The sequence below is a fragment of the Pristiophorus japonicus genome, chromosome 17 (genome assembly GCF_044704955.1).
Source record: "Pristiophorus japonicus isolate sPriJap1 chromosome 17, sPriJap1.hap1, whole genome shotgun sequence".
Lineage (NCBI taxonomy): Eukaryota > Metazoa > Chordata > Chondrichthyes > Pristiophoridae > Pristiophorus > Pristiophorus japonicus.
In genome coordinates, this window is record NC_091993.1 from 55,589,426 (window position 1) to 55,608,857 (window position 19,432).

Below are 19,432 nucleotides of genomic sequence, written 5' to 3' on the forward strand. Positions count from 1 at the left end.
AGGGCATCAAACAGGAAATTAGGGATGCATGCAATAAAGGTGCAGCAGTTATCATGGGTGACTTTAATATGCATATAGATTGCATATTATGCAACCAAACTGGAAACAATACGGTGGCGGAGGATTTCCTGGAGTGCATAAGGGATGGTTTTCCAGACCAATATGTCGAGGAACCAACTTGCGGTGAGGCCATCTTAGACTGGGTGTTGTGTAATGAGAGAATTAATTAGCAATCTCGTTGTGCGAGGCCCCTTGGGGAAGAGTGACCATAATATGGTGGAATTCTACATTAGGATGGAGAAGGAAACAGTTAATTCAGAGACCATGGTCCAGAACTTAAAGAAGGGTAACTTTGAAGGTATGAGGCATGAATTGGCTAGGATAGATTGGCGAATGATACTTAAAGGATTGACAGTGGATGGGCAATGGTAGACATTTAGAGACCGCATGGATGAACTACAACAATTGTGCATCGCTGTCTGGCATAAAAACAAAAAAGGGAAGGTGGCTTAACCGTGGCTATCAAGGGAAATCAGGGATAGTATTAAAGCCAAGGAAGTGGCATACAAATTGGCCAGAAATAGCAGCGAACCCAGGGACTGGGAGAAATTTAGAACTCAGCAGAGGAGGACAAAGGGTTTGATTAGGGCAGGGAAAATAGAGTACGAGAGGAAGCTTGCAGGAAACATTAAGACGGACTGCAAAAGCTTCTATAGATAAGTAAAGAGAAAAAGGTTAGTAAAGACAAACGTAGGTCTGCTGCAGTCAGAATCAGGGGAAGTCATAACGAGGAACAAAGAAATGGCAGACCAATTGAACAAGTACTTTGGTTCGGTATTCACTAAGGAGGACACAAATAACCTTCCGGATATAAAAGGGGTCAGAGGGTCTAGCAAGAAGGAGGAACTGAGGGAAATCCTTATTAGTCAGGAAATTGTGTTGGGGAAATTGATGGGATTGAAGGCCGATAAATCCCCAGGGCCTGATGGACTGCAGAGTACTTAAGGAGGTGGCCTTGGAAATAGCGGATGCATTGACAGTCATTTTCCAACATTCCATAGACTCTGGATCAGTTCCTATCGAGTGGAGGGTAGCCAATGTAACCCCACTTTTTAAAAAAGGAGGGTGAGAGAAAACAGGGAATTATAGACTGGTCAGCCTGATAGCGGTAGTGGGTAAAATGATGGAATCAATTATTAAGAATGTCTTAGCAGCGCATTTGGAAAGAGGTGACATGATAGGTCCAAGTCAGCATGGATTTGTGAAAGGGAAATCATGCTTGACAAATCTTCTGGAATTTTTTGAGGATGTTTCCAGTAGAGTGGACAAGGGAGAACCAGTTGATGTGGTGTATTTGGACTTTCAGAAGGCTTTTGACAAGGTCCCACACAAGAGATTAATGTGCAAAGTTAAAGCACATGGGATTGGGGGTAGTGTGCTGACGTGGATTGAGAACTGGTTGGCAGACAGGAAGCAAAGAGTAGGAGTAAATGGGTACTTTCAGAATGGCAGGCAGTGACTAGTGGGGTACCGCAAGGTTCTGTGCTGGGGCCACAGCTGTTTATATTGTACATTAATGATTTTGACGAGGGGATTAAATGTACTGTCTCCAAATTTGCGGATGACACTAAGTCGGGTGGCAGTGTGAGCTGCGAGGAGGATGCTATGAGGATGCAGAGTGACTTGGATAGGTTAGGTGAGTGGGCAAATGCATGCCAGATGAAGTATAATGTGGATAAATGTGAGGTTATCCACTTTGGTGGTAAAAACAGAGAGACAGACTATTATCTGAATGGTGACAGATTAGGAAAAGGGGAGGTGCAACGAGACCTGGGTGTCATGGTACATCCGTCATTGAAGGTTGGCATGCAGCAGGCCGTGAAGAAAGCAAATGGCATGTTGGCCTTCATAGCGAGGGGATTTGAGTGCAGGGGCAGGGAGGTGTTACTACAGTTGTACAGGACCTTGGTGAGGCTACACCTGGAGTATTGTGTACAGTTTTGGTCTCCTAACTTGAGGAAGGACATTCTTGCTATTGAGGGAGTGCAGCGAAGGTTCACCAGACTGATTCCCAGGATGATGGGACTGACATATCAAGAAAGACTGGATCAACTGGGCTTGTATTCATTAGAGTTCAGAAGAATGAGAGGGGATCTCATAGAAACGTTTAAAATTCTGACGGGTTTAGACAGGTTCGATGCAGAAAGAATGTTCCCAATGTTGGGGAAGTCCAGAACCAGGGGTCACAGTCTAAGGATAAAGGGTAAGCCATTTAGGACCAAGATGAGGAGAAACTTCTTCACCCAGAGAGTGGTGAACCTGTGGAATTCTCTACCACAGAAAGTTGTTGAGGCCAATTCACTAAATATATTCAAAAAGGTGTTAGATGTAGTCCTTGGGGGATCAAGGGGTATGGCGAGAAAGCAGGAATGGGGTACTGAAGTTGCATGTTCAGCCATGGACTCATTGAATGGCGATGCAGGCTCGAAGGGCCGAATGGCCTACTCCTGCACCTATTTTCTATGTTTCTATGAACACTGTGTGTTCAAAGTAAAGTGTGACCTTAGTCTTTTATTGCAGGTCTCCAGAGTGCCTCTCCATCCTATGAAGCCTTCTTGAATACCTGTGCTCCCAAGGGATTATGGGATCCCTTGGGACTGCAGGGGATGAGCCCTCTGGTGGCTGTACAGAGTAAATACAAGTATACATATATAACAAAAACTGTAAGCAGTACTCCAGGTGTGGTCTCACCAATACCCTGTATAGTTGTAACAGGACTACCCCACTTCTTTATTTCATCCCCTTCCAATAAAGGCCAACATTCCATTTGCCTTCCTGAATACTTGTTGTACCTGCATACTAACTTTTTGTGTTTCCTGCACAAGGACTCCAAGGTCTCTCTATACTGCAGCACTTTGCAATTTTTCTCCATTTAAATTATAATTTGCTTTTCTATTTTTTCTGCCAAAGTGAATAACCTCACATTTTCCCACATTATACTCATCTGCCAAATTTTTGGCCAGTCACTTAGCCTGTCTATACCCCTTTGCAGATTTTTTGTGTCCTCCTCACAATTTGCTTTCCCACCCATCTTTATATCATCAGCAAACTTGGCTACATTACACTCGGTCCCTTCATCCAAGTCATTAATATAGATTGTAAATAATTGAGACCCTGCACCGATCCCTGCGGCACCCCACTGTTTGCCAACCGGAAAATGACCCATTTATCCCGACTCGCTGTTTTCTGTTAGTCAGCCAATCCTCTATCCATGCTAATATATTACCCCCAACCCCGTGAGCTTTCATCTTGTGCAGTAACCTTTTATGTGGCACGTTATCGAATGCCTTCTGAAAATCCAAATACACCACTGGGCAGATTGAAAGGGTATTAATGGAAGAGCACTTGTGTGCCAGTGACCATAATTGGTTATGAATAAGGACAAGGGTAGGCCTGGAATAAAAGTCCCGAATTGGAGAAAAGCTAATTTTGTTAAGTTAAGGAATGATTTGGCCATAGTGGACTGGAAACAGCTACTTGTGGGTAAATCAGTGTCGGAACAGTGGGAGGCATTCAAGGAGACAAATGGAATTTAATTCAGAGAAGTGTGAGGTGATGCACTTTGGGAGGGCTAATAAGGAAAAGGTATACACATTAAGCGGTAGGCCACTTAATAGTGTAGATGAACAAAGGGACCTTGGAGTGCTTGTCCACAGATCCCTGAAAGTAGCAGGCCAGGTGGATAAGGTGGTTAAGAAGGCATACGGAATGCTTGCCTTTATTGGCCGAGGCATAGAATATAAGAGCAGGGAGGTTAGGCTTAAATTGTATAATACTTTGGTTAGGCCACAGTTGGAGTACTGTTCTGGTCGACGTATTATAGGAAGAACGTGATTGCACTAGAGAGGGTGCAGAGGAGATTTACTAGGATACTGCCTGGAATGGAGAATCCTAGTTAAGAGGACAGATTGGATAGGCTGGGTTTGTTCTCATTGGAACAGAGGAGGTTGAGAGGAGACCTCATTGAGGTGTACAAAATATTGAGGGGCCTGAACATAGTGGATAGTAAGGGCCTATTTCCATTGGCGGAGGGGTCTATTATGAGGGGGCATAGTAGTAAAGTGGTTGGTGGAAGGTTTAGAGGGGATTTGAGGAGGGGCTTCTTTACGCAGAGGGTTGTGGGGATCTGGAACTCACTGGCTGGAAGAGTGGTGGATGCAGCAACCCTCACCAATTTTGAGAGATGCTTGGATGAGCCCTTAAAGTGCCGTAACCTGCAGGGTTACGGACCTAGAGCTGGTAATTGGGATTAGTGGGTGAGGGTGATCTCCTGGGCTAGCGTCGATCGCCTGGATGGGGTGAGGCGGAATTTTCCCAGATTTTTTCTCCGTAAATTGGCCTGGGTTTTTATCTGGTTTTTGCCTCTCCCAGGAGATCACATGGCTCTGGTTGGGGTGGAGTGTAGAATGTTTTAGTATCGGGGTGTCACAGTTGTATGAGGCGGACTGGTTAGGCTGGGTGCTCTTTGCCTTTCTGTTATTGTTCATAGGTTTATATGTAACCTTCAGGGCTGCTCACCAAGGGCTCTGTGGCTCTTTGTCGGTCGGCGTGGACACGATGGGCTGAAATGGCTTCCTTCTGCACTATGCTTCTATGTCTCAATGGAAATGAGATGAGATCGTGGGTTCAGGAAATAATTCCATCACCCATCCCTGTAACTACCTGCTAAAGTAAATGGAAAAGCTGCTCAAAACATGCTGTTAAACACCTAACGCTCAGCACTGGTGAGGCTGGGCTCCCTTTCCCAGGACTGACGTCTTTCCTTCTGTCCCAGGAGGATGATGGAACATAACGCAGAGGTGCAGAGACTCTACGAGGAGATGGAGCTTCAGATCAACAATGAGAAGGAAAGGATTGAGAGTGAAGTGAGTATTGCAGGCTGTCAGGCTGAGCTGTGAATGAGCAAGTATGCAGTGTCAGCTCACCCCCAGCCTGAGCAACGTGCCAGGGGCCAGTATATATGGACACTTACCACATTCATTAAATACATTGAGTCTGTCTGTCACTGATCTCAGATCCCATTGGACCATTAGCAGAAGCCAACAATGCAGCTCCATGTCCTGAGATCCAATTGGTCCAAATTAGCTGCAGCCAAAGCTGTTGGCTTCTGTTAATGGACCAATTGGATCTGAGATTAGTGACAGATAGACTCAACATATTTAATGAATGTGGTAGAAATGCAAATGTTACAATCTTGTTCAAAAAAGGGTCTAAAGATAAATCCAGCAACTACAGGCCAACAGATTAACCTCGGGAGTGGGGAAGCTTTTAGAAACGATAATCTGGGACAAAATTAACAGTCATTTGGACAAGTGTGGATTAATTAAGGAAAGCCAACGCGGATTTGTTAAAGGCAAATCGTGTTTAATTAATTTGATTGAGTTTTTTGATGAGGTAACAGAGGGTTGATGAGGGTGTACATGGATTTCCAAAAGGCATTTGATAAAGTGCCACACAATAGGCTTGCAGCAAAGTTGAAGCCCATGGAATAAAAGGGACAGTGGCAGCATGGATACGGAATTGGCTCAGTGACAGGAAACAGAGAGCAGGGGTGAACGGTTGTATTTCGGACTGGAGGAAGGTATACAGTGGTGTTCCCCAGGGCTCGGTACTGGGACCACTGCTTTTCTTGATATATATTAATGACTTGGACTTGGGTGTACAGGGCACAATTTCAAAATTTGCAGATGACACAAAACTTGGAAGTATAGTGAACAGTGAGGAGGATAGTGATAGACTTCAGGAAGTCTAGGAAGGTGGAATGGGCGAACATGGGGCAGATGAAATTTAATGCAGAATAGTGTGAAGTGATACATTTTGGGAGAATGAATGAGGAAAGGCAATATAAACTATAGGGTACAATCCTAAAGGGGGTGCAGGAAGAGAGAGACCTGGGGGTATATGGACACAGATCATTGAAGGTGGTAGGGAAGGTTGAGAAAGCGGTTAAAAAGCTTATAGGATCCTAGGCTTCATGAATAGAGGCATAGAGTACAAAAGCAAGGAAGTTATGACGAACCTTTATAAAACACTGGTTTGGCCACAAATGGACTATTGTGTCCAATTCTGGGCACCGCACTTTAGGAAGGATGTGAAGGCCATAGAGAGGATGCAGAAAAGATTTACGAGAATGGTTCCAGGAATGAGGGACTTCAGTTATGTGGATAGACTGGAGAAGCTGGGGTTGTTCTCCTTGGAGCAGAGAAGGTTGAGAGGAGATTTGATCGAGGTGTTCAAAATCATGAGGGGTCTGGACAGAGTAGATAGAGAGAAGCTGTTCCCACTGGCAGACGAACCAAAGGTAACACGAGGAAAAGCTTTTTACGCAGCGAGTGGTTAGGATCTGGAATGCACGGCCTGAGAGGGCGGTGGAGGCAAATTCAATCGTGGCTTTCAAAAGGAAATTGGATAAGTACCTGAAGCAAAAAAACATTGCAGGGCTATGGGGAAAGGGCGGGGGAATGGGACTGGCTGAGGTGCTCTTGCAGAGAGTCGGCATGGGCTCGACGGGACGAATGGCCTCCTTCTGTGCTGTAACCGTTCTTTATGATTCTATAATTGTTGCCTTAAATAATTTCTGTTAAAGGGATAGTTCTTAAAGGCACGGCCCATGGTGAAAAAAACAAAGTAACATAAAAAGAATTTAATGTGTAGTGTCAATACAGCTAACTCTACGTTCCTGCAGTTACTTTGGGAAGTGACTATGTCTCAGAATAAGGGGACTTTAGGACTGAGATGAGCAGAAACTTCTTCACCCAGAGGGTGGTGAATCTCTGGAATTCTCTATCCCAAAGGGCTGTGGAGGCTCAGTCTTTGAGTATATTCAAGACAGAGATCGATAGATTTTTGGATATTAAGGGATATGGGGACAGTGAAGTTGAGGTAGAAAATCAGTCATGATCTCATTGAATGGCAGAGCAGTGTCGAGGGGCAGAATAACGTATGACTGCTCCTAGTTCTTATGTTCCTACCTTGTAACTGGTACAATAAGTTGTAATTGAATACAGGGGAACTCACGGCATACAGAATGAAAGCATGGAATGTCCGGCAGATCGGGATAGTCCTGAGGGAGGGTGATCAATGTACCCAGTACTCAGTGACCACCTGGATTGGATTCTCTCCTGGCCCTGGGTACTTTCCCATTGGCATGGCATTTCCTGCTCTGTCCCCCCACTGTCCCCACGTCTAGCTTCAAATGCTTCAGCTCAATTAAAGTGGCTTCCAATCCGTTCGCTGCACTCTCAACACCCCCCGCAGCTCTAACACCTCCCCCACTCTATCACCTCCTCCCCCCCGCCGCTCTAAACCCCTGCCGCTCTAACATCTCCCCCGTTCTATCACCTCCTCCCCCACCCGCTGTAACGCCCCTTACCTCACTCTATCACCCCTGCCCTGCTCTAACTGCCCCCCCGCCCCTGCTCTAACAGCCCTCCCTGCTCCAACCCTCCCCCCCGCTCCAACCCCCCCCCCCCGGCTCCATCACACCCTCTGCTCCATCACAGCCCCCGCTCTAACCCTCCTCTCTAACCCTCCCCACCGCTCTAACCCCCTCCCCCCGCTCTAACCCACCCCCATTCCAACACCCCCCCGCTCTAACCGCCCCCCCCGCTCTAAACCCCTCCCTGCTCTAAACCACCCCACCCCCGCTCTAAAGCCCCCCGCTCTGACCCCTCCCACTCTAACCCCCCCCCCGCTCTGACCCCCCCCCTGCTCTGACCCCCCCCCCGCTCTAATACCACCCCAGCTCTAACCCCACCCGCTCTAACCCCCACCGCTCTAACCCCTCACCCCCACTCTAACCAACGCCCCACCACCCCAGCCATCAGCTGATTTTCAACTTTTTTAAAATTGGGGGTTTGAGCTCTGGGAAGGAAGGTGATTGCTCAATCAAGCATTCCACTTCCTCCGTGGGGCTCACAACATGCCGCGTTCCCAGACTCGTCCCCTGCTTAAAGGGACAGGCCATCGCTGCAGGCTCTGCATTGGGCCCAGTGAGCTTGTCCCCGATCAGCCCCACACTCCCCCGATCCGGCCCCAATCAGCCCCACACATTCCCCCGATCTGGCCCTGGTCAGCCCCACACATTCCCCCGATCCGGCCCTGATCAGCCACTGACACTCCCCCAATCCGGCCCCGATCAGCCCCACACATTCCCCCGATCTGGCCCTGGTCAGCCCCACACATTCCCCCGATCCGGCCCTGATCAGCCCCACACATTCCCCCGATCTGGCCCTGGTCAGCCCCACACACTCCCCCGATCCGGCCCCAATCAGCCCCACACATTCCCCCGATCTGGCCCTGGTCAGCCCCACACATTCCCCCGATCCGGCCCTGATCAGCCACTGACACTCCCCCAATCCGGCCCCGATCAGCCCCACACATTCCCCCGATCTGGCCCTGGTCAGCCCCACACATTCCCCCAATCCGGCCCCGATCAGCCCCACACATTCCCCCGATCTGGCCCCGATCAGCCCCACACATTCCCCCGATCTGGCCCTGGTCAGCCCCACACACTCCCCCAATCCGGCCCCGATCAGCCCCATACTCCCCCGATCCGGCCCCAATCAGCCCCACACATTCCCCCGATCTGGCCCTGGTCAGCCCCACACATTCCCCCGATCCGGCCCTGATCAGCCACTGACACTCCCCCAATCCGGCCCCGATCAGCCCCACACACTCCCCCGATCAGCCCCACACACTCCACCGATCCGGCCCCGATCAGCCCCACACACTCCCCCGATCCGGCTCTATCCGGCCCCACACACTCCCCGATCCGGCCCCGATCAGCCCCACACACTCCCCTGATCCGGCTTGATCCGGCCCCACACACTCCCCGATCGGGCCCCGATCAGCCCCACACACTCCCCCGATCCGGCTCTATCCGGCCCCACACACTCCCCCGATCCGGCTCTATCCGGCCCCACACACTCCCCGATCGGGCCCCGATCAGCCCCAGGCACTCCCCTGATCCGGCTTGATCCGACCCCACACACTCCCCCGATCCAGCCCCGATCAGCCCCACACACTCCCCCGATCCGGCCTCGATCCGGCCCCACACACGACCCCGATCCGGCCCCGATCTGGCCCCACACACTCCCCCGATCCGGCCCCGATCAGCCCCACACACTCCCCCGATCCGGCCCCACACACTCCCTGATCCAGCCCCGATCAGCCCCAGGCACTCCCCTGATCCGGCTTGATCCGGCCCCACACACTCCCCCGATCCAGCCCCGATCCGGCCCCACACACTCCCCCGATCCGGCCCCGATCAGCCCCACACACTCCCCTGATCCGGCTTGATCCGGCCCCACACACTCCCCCGATCCAGCCCCGATCTGGCCCCACACACTCCCCCGATCCGGCCCCGATCCGGCCCCACACACTCCCCCGATCCGGCCCCGATCAGCCCCACACACTCCCCCGATCCAGCCCCGATCCGGCCCCACACACTCCCCCGATCCGGCCCCGATCAGCCCCACACACTCCCCCGATCCAGCCCCGATCCGGCCCCACACACTCCCCCGATCCGGCCCCGATCAGCCCCACACACTCCCCCGATCCGGCCCCACACACCCCGCTGATCCGGCCCCACACACTCCCCTGATCCGGCTTGATCCGGCCCCACACACTCCCCCGATCCGGCCCCGATCCGGCCCCACACCCGGCCCCGATCCGGCCCCACACACTCCCCCGTTCCGGCCCCGATCCGGCCCCACACACTCCCCCGATCCGGCCCCAATCCGGCCCCACACACTCCCCCGATCCGGCCCCACACACTCCCCCGATCCGGCCCCACACACTCCCCCGATCCGGCCCCACACACTCCCCCGATCCGGCCCCAATCCGGCCCCACACACTCCCCCGATCCGGCCCCACACACTCCCCCGATCCGGCCCCAATCCGGCCCCACACACTCCCCCGATCCGGCCCCACACACTCCCCCGATCCGGCCCCGATCAGCCCCACACACTCCCCGATCCGGCCCCACACACTCCCCCGATCCGGCCCCGATCAGCCCCAGGCACTCCCCTGATCCGGCTTGATCCGGCCCCACACACTCCCCCGATCCGGCTTGATCTGGCCCCACACACTCCCCCGATCCGGCCTCGATCCGGCCCCACAACTCCCCCGATCCGGCCCCGATCAGCCCCACACACTCCCCCGATCTGGCCCCGATCAGCCCCATGTACTCCCGCGATCCGGCTCGATCCGGCCCCACGCACTCCCCTGATCTGGCCCCGATCAGCCCCATGCCCCAGGAGCGCCCAGCCTCCCGATCAACGCTTCCTGCAGTTGCTGATGTAGTCGCCTGGCGATGCTGCGGGGGGGCGGAACCCAAGTTCATGTCCGGGGCAATGCGCAGAGCGATGACGTCACGATCTCCGGGCGAATGAGATGGGGGCGCAATGTCCGTCCACCGCTGGAAACCTCCCGCCGGCATTAGCGGGAATCGTTCATCTCGCCGCGCCTGGTCGGTAAGTGGTTAGTGCCCCGTTAGCGCCCCCCGGAGACGATAGCGGGAGGCGTTAAGGAGGCCAATTTCTAGGCCTATGTTTTAAAAAAAATGGATGTGGGCATCGCTGGCAAGGCCAGCATTTATTGCTCATCCCGAGTTGTCCTGAGAAGGTGAGCGTGGGCCTTCTTGAACCACTTGATTTATGGCTTGTTAGGCCACATCAGAGGGCAGCTAAGAGCCAATTACATTGGTTGGGACATGGACTCACATGCAGGACAGACTGGGTTAGGATTGCAGGTTTCCTTCCCGGAAGGGTATCAGTGAACCAGTTTGGTTTTTATGACAATCTACCAGCCTCATGCTCACTTTTACTCTTAATTTCCAGATTCCCAAACTGCCATGGTGGGATTTTTGAACTCACGTTATCTGGCAATGCCATACCCCTGGACTTAGAGACACAATGCACCCGCTAACGGCACATTTCTCTCTGGCCTTCTAGAATGTTGTGAAACTCCACGCTCAGAGCCAGGACTTGCAGAACGAGTTAGACAGCAAACAGGAAGAACTGGTGCAGACACGGACACAGGTAAGCCAGATGTGTGTGTCCCAGGTGCATCCTCCCACACATGTGAAACAGCCCCTTCCACATGAGCAATCTCTGCTCATCCTGGGTCCACTTGCTCAGGATGAGGCCTGGGGTAAAGAGCTAAATGGGGAACCGCTGGAAAGTCTGGTGAAGACCAACGATGTTAGAGATACGCAAAGTCTCCAACAGCAGCTGGAAAAGAAACAGCAGCTTTAATGGCCCAACTCGTGAATCGCCTTGACAACCAGAAATGGAGGGTAGACAGACTGACTCAAAACAAGGAGGGCAAGAGGAGAACAGTAAAAATATACCAGATGCCCAAGCTGAAAATTCGGAGTGAAGAGTTAATGGAATATGAATTCATAGAATTACATGCATAGAATTATATAGCATGTACAGCACAGAAACAGGTCATTTGATGGTGTTTATGCTCCACACGAGACTCCTTGACTTTACGTCATCTCACTCTATCAGCATAATCTTCTATTCCTTTCTCCCTCATGTGCTTATCCAGCTTCCCCATCAATGCATTGTGCTATTCGCCTCGACCACTCCTTGTGGTAACGAGTTCCACAGGCTTACCAATCTTGGCAATCTTGCACAAGAAGCACCATCTTGGACAGTCGGTGAAACAGCCTGATGTACACTGCATTATTGAAGACAAGGAGAAGGAAAGCTGGTGGAGTGTAAAACAAGCTTTTATATCCCAGGAAATCGATGGCCCTCACTGGACGTGTTTTAGATATAAAAGTGGGAAACAGTATTGCATCGTCCACCATGGGATGATCAGCCACACGGCAACAACATAAAAACTGATGAAAGATATTTTGGTACATAGATACAGTGTATGGGTCCGACAGTGAGATTGTTGGTATATAGATACACTGTGTGGGTCCGATAGTGAGATTGTTAGTATATAGATACACTGTGTGGGTCTGATAGTGAGATTGTTGGTATATAGATACACTGTGTGGGTCTGACAGTGAGATTGTTGGTATATAGATACACTGTGTGGGTCCGAAAGTAAAATTGTTGGTAAATAGATACAGTGTATGGGTCCGACAGTGTTATTTTTGGTATATAGATACAATGTATGGGTCCGATAGTGAGATTGTTGGTATATAGATACACTCTGTGTGGGTCTGATAGTGAGATTGTTGGTATACAGATACAGTGTATGGGTCCGATAGTGAGATTGTTGGTATATAGATACAGTGTATGGGTCCGATAGTGAGATTGTTGGTATACAGATACACTGTGTGGGTCTGATAGTGAGATTGTTGGTATATAGATACAGTGTATGGGCCCGACAGTGCTATTGTTGGTATATAGATACAGTGTATGGGTCTGATAGTGAGATTGTTGGTATATAGATACATTGTGTGGGTCTGATAGTGGGATTGTTGGTATATAGATACACTGTGTGGGTCTGATAGTGAGATTGCTGGTATATAGATACAGTGTATGGGTCCGACAGTGCTATTGTTGGTATATAGATACAGTGTATGGGTCTGATAGTGAGATTGTTGGTATATAGATACAGATTATGGGTCCGATAGTGAGATTGTTGGTATATAGTTACACTCTGTGTGGGTCTGATAGTGAGATTGTTGGTATACAGATACAGTGTATGGGTCCGATAGTGAGATTGTTGGTATATAGATACAGTGTATGGGTCCGATAGTGAGATTGTTGGTATATCGATACACTGTGTGGGTGTGATAGTGAGATTGTTGCTATATATATACACTGTGTGGGTCCAATAGTGATATTGTTGGTATATAGATACACTGTGTGTGTCTGACAGTGAGATTGTTGGTATATTGATAAGCTGTGTGGGTCCGATAGTGAGATTGTTGGTATAAAGATGCAATGTGTGTCTCTGATAGTGAGATTGTTGGTCTATAGATACACTGTGTCGGTCCGATAGTGAGATTGTTGATATATAGATACACTGTGTGTGTCTGATAGTGAGATTGTTGGTATATAGATACACTGTGTGTGTCTGATAGTGAGATTGTTGTTATATAGATACAGTGTATGGGTCTGATAGTGAGATTGTTGGTCTATAGATACACGGTGTTGGTCTGATAGTGAGATTGTTGGTATATAGATACACTGTGTGGGTCCGATAGTGAGATTGATGGTCTATAGATACAGTGTGTGTGTCTGATAGTGAGATTGTTGGTATATGGATACACTGTGTGGGTCCGATAGTGAGATTGTTGGTATATAGATACACTGTGTGGGTCTGATAGTGAGATTGTTGTTATATAGATACACTGTATTTGTCCGATAGTGAGATTGTTGGTCTATAGATACACTGTGTCAGTCTGATCGTGAGATTGTTGGTATATAGCTGCACTGTGTGGGTCCGATAGTGAGATTGTTGGTATAGAGATACACTGTGTGTATCTGATAGTGAGATTGTTGGTATATAGATACACTGTGTGGGTCCGATAGTGAGATTGTTGGTATATAGATACACTGTGTGTGCCTGATAGTGAGATTTTTGGTCTATAGATACACTGTGAGGGTCCGATAGTGAGATTGTTGGTATAATCGGCCCAAGTTTCCACAAGAAAAAAAACGGGCGCCCCTCCGAGCTGGGCGCCCATTTTTTGCGCCTAAAACGGCGCCTAAAAAAATCCTCGGTATTCTCCACCTACTTACAGGTCCTGTGGCCCTCGGCGCAGCCAGCACGAGCTGTGGGGGGGGCGGAGCCAGGTCCCGGCGCTGAAAACAGTGCCGGGACCTCTGCACATGCGTGCTACAGTCGGCACGCAAGTGCAGTAGCTCCAGGCGCCGAACTGTGTGGGAGGGGCCCGAAGCATGCAGCCCCTACCCCTGGCCCAATGGCCTCACTGGGGGCTGCGTGAATGAGGCTCCTCCCACGGCCAGCTCCTGCTCCCCGCCCGACCAGACCCGACACTCGCAACCCTCGCCTCCCCGCCGACCAGACCCGACCCGACACCCGCTCCCCCCCGCCCCGACCCCCGCTCCCCCCCGCCCCGACCCGACACCCGCTACCCCCCCCGCCCCGACCAGAGACCCGCTCCCCCCCCCAACCGACACCCGCTCCCCCCCGCCCCGACCCCCGCTCCCCCCCCGCCCCGACCCGACACCCGCTACCCCCCCCCGCCCCGACCAGAGACCCGCTCCCCCCCCCAACCGACACCCGCTCCCCCCCCCGACCCGAGACCCGCTCCCCCCCCCGCCCCGACCCGAGACCCGCTCCCCCCCCACCCGACACCCGCTCCCCCCCCCCGCCCCGACCCGAGACCCGCTCCCCCCCCACCCGACACCCGCTCCCCCCCCCCGCCCCGACCCGACACCTGCTCCCCCCCCGAGACCCGAGACCCGCTCCCCCCCCCCCCGAGACCCGACACCTGCTCCCCCCTGACCAGACACCCGCTCCCCCCCCCGACCCGACACCCGCTCCCCCCCGCCCCGACCCGACACCCGCTACCCCCCCCCGCCCCGACCAGAGACCCGCTCCCCCCCCCCACCCGACACCCGCTCCCCCCCCCGACCAGACACCCGCTTCCCGACCCGACCCGACACCTGCTCCCCCCCCCCGACCCGAGACCCGCTCCCCCCCCCCCGCCCCGACCCGAGACCCGCTCCCCCCCCGAGACCCGAGACCCGCTCCCCCCCCCCCGAGACCCGACACCTGCTCCCGCTCCCCCCCTGACCAGACACCCGCTCCCCCCCCGACCCGACACCCGCTCCCCCCCGCCCCGACCCGACACCCGCTCCCCCCCCCCGTCCCGACACCTGCTCCCCCCTCGACCCGACACCCGCTCCCCCCCCGACCCGACACTCGCTCACCCCCCCGACCCGACACCCGCTCACCCCCCCCCCCGCCCTGACCCGACCCGACCCGAGACCTGCTCCCCGACCCGACCCGAGACCCGAGACCCGCTCACCCCCCCCTCCGCCCCGATCCGAGACCTGCTCCCCCCCGACTGACCCGACCCGACCGACCCGACCCCCCGCCCCGCTCTCTCTCCCTCCCCCTCCCTTCCCCTCCCCCTCCCTTCCCCTCCCCTCCTCCCTCCCATCCTCCCTCTCTCCCTCCTCTCTCTCCCTCCCCTCTCTCTCTCTCTCTCTCTCTCTCCCCCTCCCAATCCCCCCCTCTCTCTCCCCCCTCCCAATCCCCCCCCTCTCTCTCCCCCCCTCCCAATCCCCCCCCTCTCTCTCCCCCCTCCCAATCACCCCCCCTCTCTCCCCCCCCTCTCCCCCCCTCTCTCTCTCCCCCCCTCTCTCTCCCCCCTCTCTCTCCCCCCCCTCTCTCCCCTCCTCCCCCCCTCTCTCTCTCTCTCTCCCTCCCCCTCTCTCTCTCTCTCTCTCTCTCCCTCCCCCCTCTCTCTCTCTCTCTCTCTCCCTCCCCTCTCCCCCCCACCTCTCTCTCTCTCCCTCCCTCTCCCCCTCCCGCTCAGCGGCACGAACGGCTGCAGAATTTTCCCTGGCTGAAGCACTTTCACACAGGTAGGAAGATGGTTTATTTAATCTTTTCTTGGCTTATAAATGTTTATTCAGGTTGGATTTATTTGTATAATATTTGTAGAAGTATAAATAAGGATTTATTGTCGAATTTAATGAGTTCCCTTCCCTCCCCCTCCCCCCCCCCCCCCCTCCTCGTTCTGGACGCCTAATTTGTAACCTGCGCCTGATTTTTTAATGTGTAGAACAGGTTTTTTCAGTTCTACAAAAATCTTCACTGGCTCCATTCTACTTTAGTTTGGAGTACATTTTCACTGTGGAAACTTTCAAATCAGGCGTCAATGGCCGGACTCGCCTCCTTTTGAAGAAAAAATTCTGTTCTAAACTAGAACTGTTCTACCTGACTAGAACTGCAGAAAAAAAAATGTGGAGAATTGTGATTTCTAAAATAGTCCGTTCTCCACCAGTTGCTCCTAAAAATCAGGTGCGAATCATGTGGAAACCTGGGCCCATAGATACACTGTGTGTGTCTGATAGTGAGATTGTTGGTATCTAGATACAGTGTGTGGGTCTGATAGTGAGATTGATGGTATATAGATACACTGTGTGGGTCTGATAGTGAGATTGTTGGTATACAGGTACACTGTGTAAGTCCGCTAGTGAGATTGTTGGTATACAGATACAGTGTGTAAGTCCGCTAGTGAGATTATTGGGATATCGATACAGTGTATGGGTCTGATAGTGAGATTGTTGGTATATAGATACACTGTGTGGGTGTAATAGTGAGATTGTTGGTATATAGATACACTGTGTGGGTCTGATAGTGAGATTGTTGGTATAAAGATACAGTGTGGGTCTGTTAGTGAGATTCTTGGTATATTGACAGTCTATCGACTCTGGATCAGTTCCTCTTGACTGGAGGTTAGCTAACGTAACACCACTTTTAAAAAAAGGAGGGAGACAGAAAACAGGGAATTATCGACCGGTTAGTTTGACATCAGTTGTGGGGAACATGTTGGAATCCATTATTAAAGATGAAATAACAGCACATTTGGAAAGCATTGACAGGATCGGTCCAAGTCAACATGGATTTATGAAAGGGAAATCATGCTTGACAATTCTTCTTGAATTTTTTGAGGTTGTAACTTGTAGAGTGGACGGAGAACCAGTGGATTTGGTGTATTTGGCCTTTCAAAAAGCTTTTGACAAGGTCCCACACAAGAGATTGGTGTGCAAAATTAAAGCACATGGTATTGGGGGTAATGTATTGATATGGATAGAGAACTGGGTGGCAGACAGGAAGCAGAGAGTCGGGGCAAACAGGTCCTTTTCAGAATGGCAGACAATGACTAGTGGGGTGCCGCTGGGTTCAGTGCTGGGACCCCAGCTATTTACAATATACATTAATGATTTGTATGAAGGAATTGAGTGCAATATCTCCAAGTTTGCAGATGACACTAAACTGGGAGGCGGTGTGAGCTGTGAAGAGGTTGCTAAGAGGCTGCAGGGTGACTTTGACAGGTTAGGTGAGTGGGCAAATGCATGGCAGATGCAGTATAACGTGTATACATGTGAGGTTATCCACTTTGGGAGCAAAAACACGGGCAGAATATTATCTGAATGGCAGCAGATTAGGAAAAGGGGAGGTGCAATGAGACCTGAGTGTCATGGTACATAAGTCATTGAAAGTTGGCATGCAGGTACAGCAGGCGGTGAAGAGGCAAATGGTATGTTGGCCTTCATAGCTTGGGGTTTTGAGTATAGGAGCAGGGAGGTCTTACTGCAGTTGTACAGGGCCTTGGTGAGGCCTCACCTGGAATATTGTGTTCAGTTTTGGTCTCCTAATCTGAGGAAGGACGTTCTTGCTATTGAGGGAGTGCAGCGAAGGTTCACCAGACTGATTCCCGGGATGGCTGGACTGACATATGAGGTGAGACTGGATCGACTGGGCCATTATTCACTGGAGTTTAGAAGGATGAGAGGGGATCTTATAGAAACATATAAAATTCTGACGGGACTGGACAGGTTAGATGCAGGAAGAATGTCCCTATGTTGGGGAAGTCCAGAACCAGGGTACACAGTCTAAGGATAAGTGGTAAGCCATTTAACTGAGATGAGGAGAAGCTTCTTCACTCAGAGAGTGGTTAACCTGTGGAATTCCCTACCGCAGAGAGTTGTAGATGCCAGTTCATTGGATATATTCAAGAGGGAGTTCGATATGGCCCTTGTGGCTAAAGGGATCAAGGGGTATGGAGAGAAAACAGGAAAGGGGTACTGAGGGAATGATCAGCCATGATCTTATTGAATGGTGGTGCAGGCTCGAAGGGCCGAATGACCTACTCCTGCACCTATATTCTATGTTTCTATGTTTCCATGTTATAGAAACAGTGTATGGGTCTGATAGTGAGATTGTTGGTATATAGATACACTGTGTGTGGGTCCGATAGTGAGATTGTTGGTCTATAGATACACTGTATGTGTCTGATAGTGAGATTGTTGGTATATAGATACCGAGTGTGGGTCTGATAGTGAGATTGTTGGTATATAGATACACTGTGTGTGTCTGATAGTGAGATTGTTGGTATATAGATACAGTGTGTGGGTCTGATAGTGAGATTGTTGGTATTTCGATACATTGTATGGGTCTTATAGTGAGATTGTTCGTATATAGATACACTGTGTGCGTCTAATTTTGGGGTTGTTGGGTGAAAGTTGATTCTCCTTTGTGCAGTACTGACATACTGACGGAGACACATTTTCTGCTTGTATAAATAAGGTAACAAGTGTCATTTAATAAGTGAAACACTGAGAGGAATCAGTGCTGGCAGAGTGTGCATTACTGTATGTTTGTGAGGCTGGTCTGGACAGACCTGGTGTTGGGAGAATGACCCAGCCACTGGTTCGGGACACGCAAATGGAACGGCTCAGATGAATGAGAAATAAAATAGTACTTTGAGATATACCGGAGGGCTTGAGTGCACGGTGTGTGGGCTGTATACGGTAATATCGGACAATGAGCAGGAATGCTCCCTTACCTGGAGGATGACCAACACGTAGAACAGGTGCTGACGCCAGGAGATTGGCTAATTTCTGGAACAATGACATCAGTTGCGTGAAGTAATTTATTCATCATGTGATCCCAACATCTAAAGTGAGTTGTCACAATCCTCAGGCTTATTATCTCCGTTGTTGATTCTCCCCTCCCAGTTGCAGGCAGAACTTGTCTCTCTGCGTCGTAAACAGGACCAGACCAGCACTGAGATGGAGATTATTAACCTGACCAATCAGGAGCTAGAGTCGCGGCTGGAGCAGATCAAACAGGAGCTGCAGGAGGCCCAGGATCGGCTGGTGGGCCAACAGGAGGAAGCGCAATATGGGGAGAGAGAGGGGTAAGTGACCCCGCACTGTGCACACTCCCCGCACACTGCGCACACTCCCCGCACACTCCCGCACAGGATCGGTGTGAATAGACAGGCCCAGCCTCGCACTGATAAAGTGACTGACTGCACTTCCCAACTCCTGGGAGCAGCAGGAACACGGCACTGGTCTGGGATTTGGGGTTCAGGTGCCGGTGAGTGAGAAATTCTAATAATAAATGTCGCCAGTAACGCTTCTCTCTCTCACTACCACTGACGCTCTCTCCCTGTCTGTCTGATTCTTTGGTTTTATTACAGAGAGTGGGATCAATCTGTCGGCAGTGAGGGAGTACATTCTGATGAAGCTGTTCTGCAGGTAATGAGGGATTGAATGTAAAGTGACAAAGTATAAAAATAGACTGGTTCTATGTCAGTAAAAATTTAGGTGGGCTTCCAGAAGGCATTCGATAAATGCCCTCATAAGCGACTGCTAGCTAAAGTTGAAGCTCATGGAATTGTGGAGGAATA

The 19,432-nt window shown here is 51.3% G+C and overlaps 1 protein-coding gene across 1 annotated transcript in view; it reads left to right on the forward strand.

The window, feature by feature from the left end:
- Positions 1-19,432, forward strand: part of LOC139227745 (uncharacterized) — a 244,833-nt gene that overhangs the window by 61,451 nt on the left and 163,950 nt on the right. The window contains exons 6-9 of the mRNA XM_070858741.1: positions 4,835-4,925; positions 11,016-11,102; positions 18,756-18,937; positions 19,223-19,280. Of these exons, the coding sequence (XP_070714842.1) occupies positions 4,835-4,925; positions 11,016-11,102; positions 18,756-18,937; positions 19,223-19,280 (418 nt within the window). The remainder of the gene's footprint in view (positions 1-4,834; positions 4,926-11,015; positions 11,103-18,755; positions 18,938-19,222; positions 19,281-19,432) is intronic.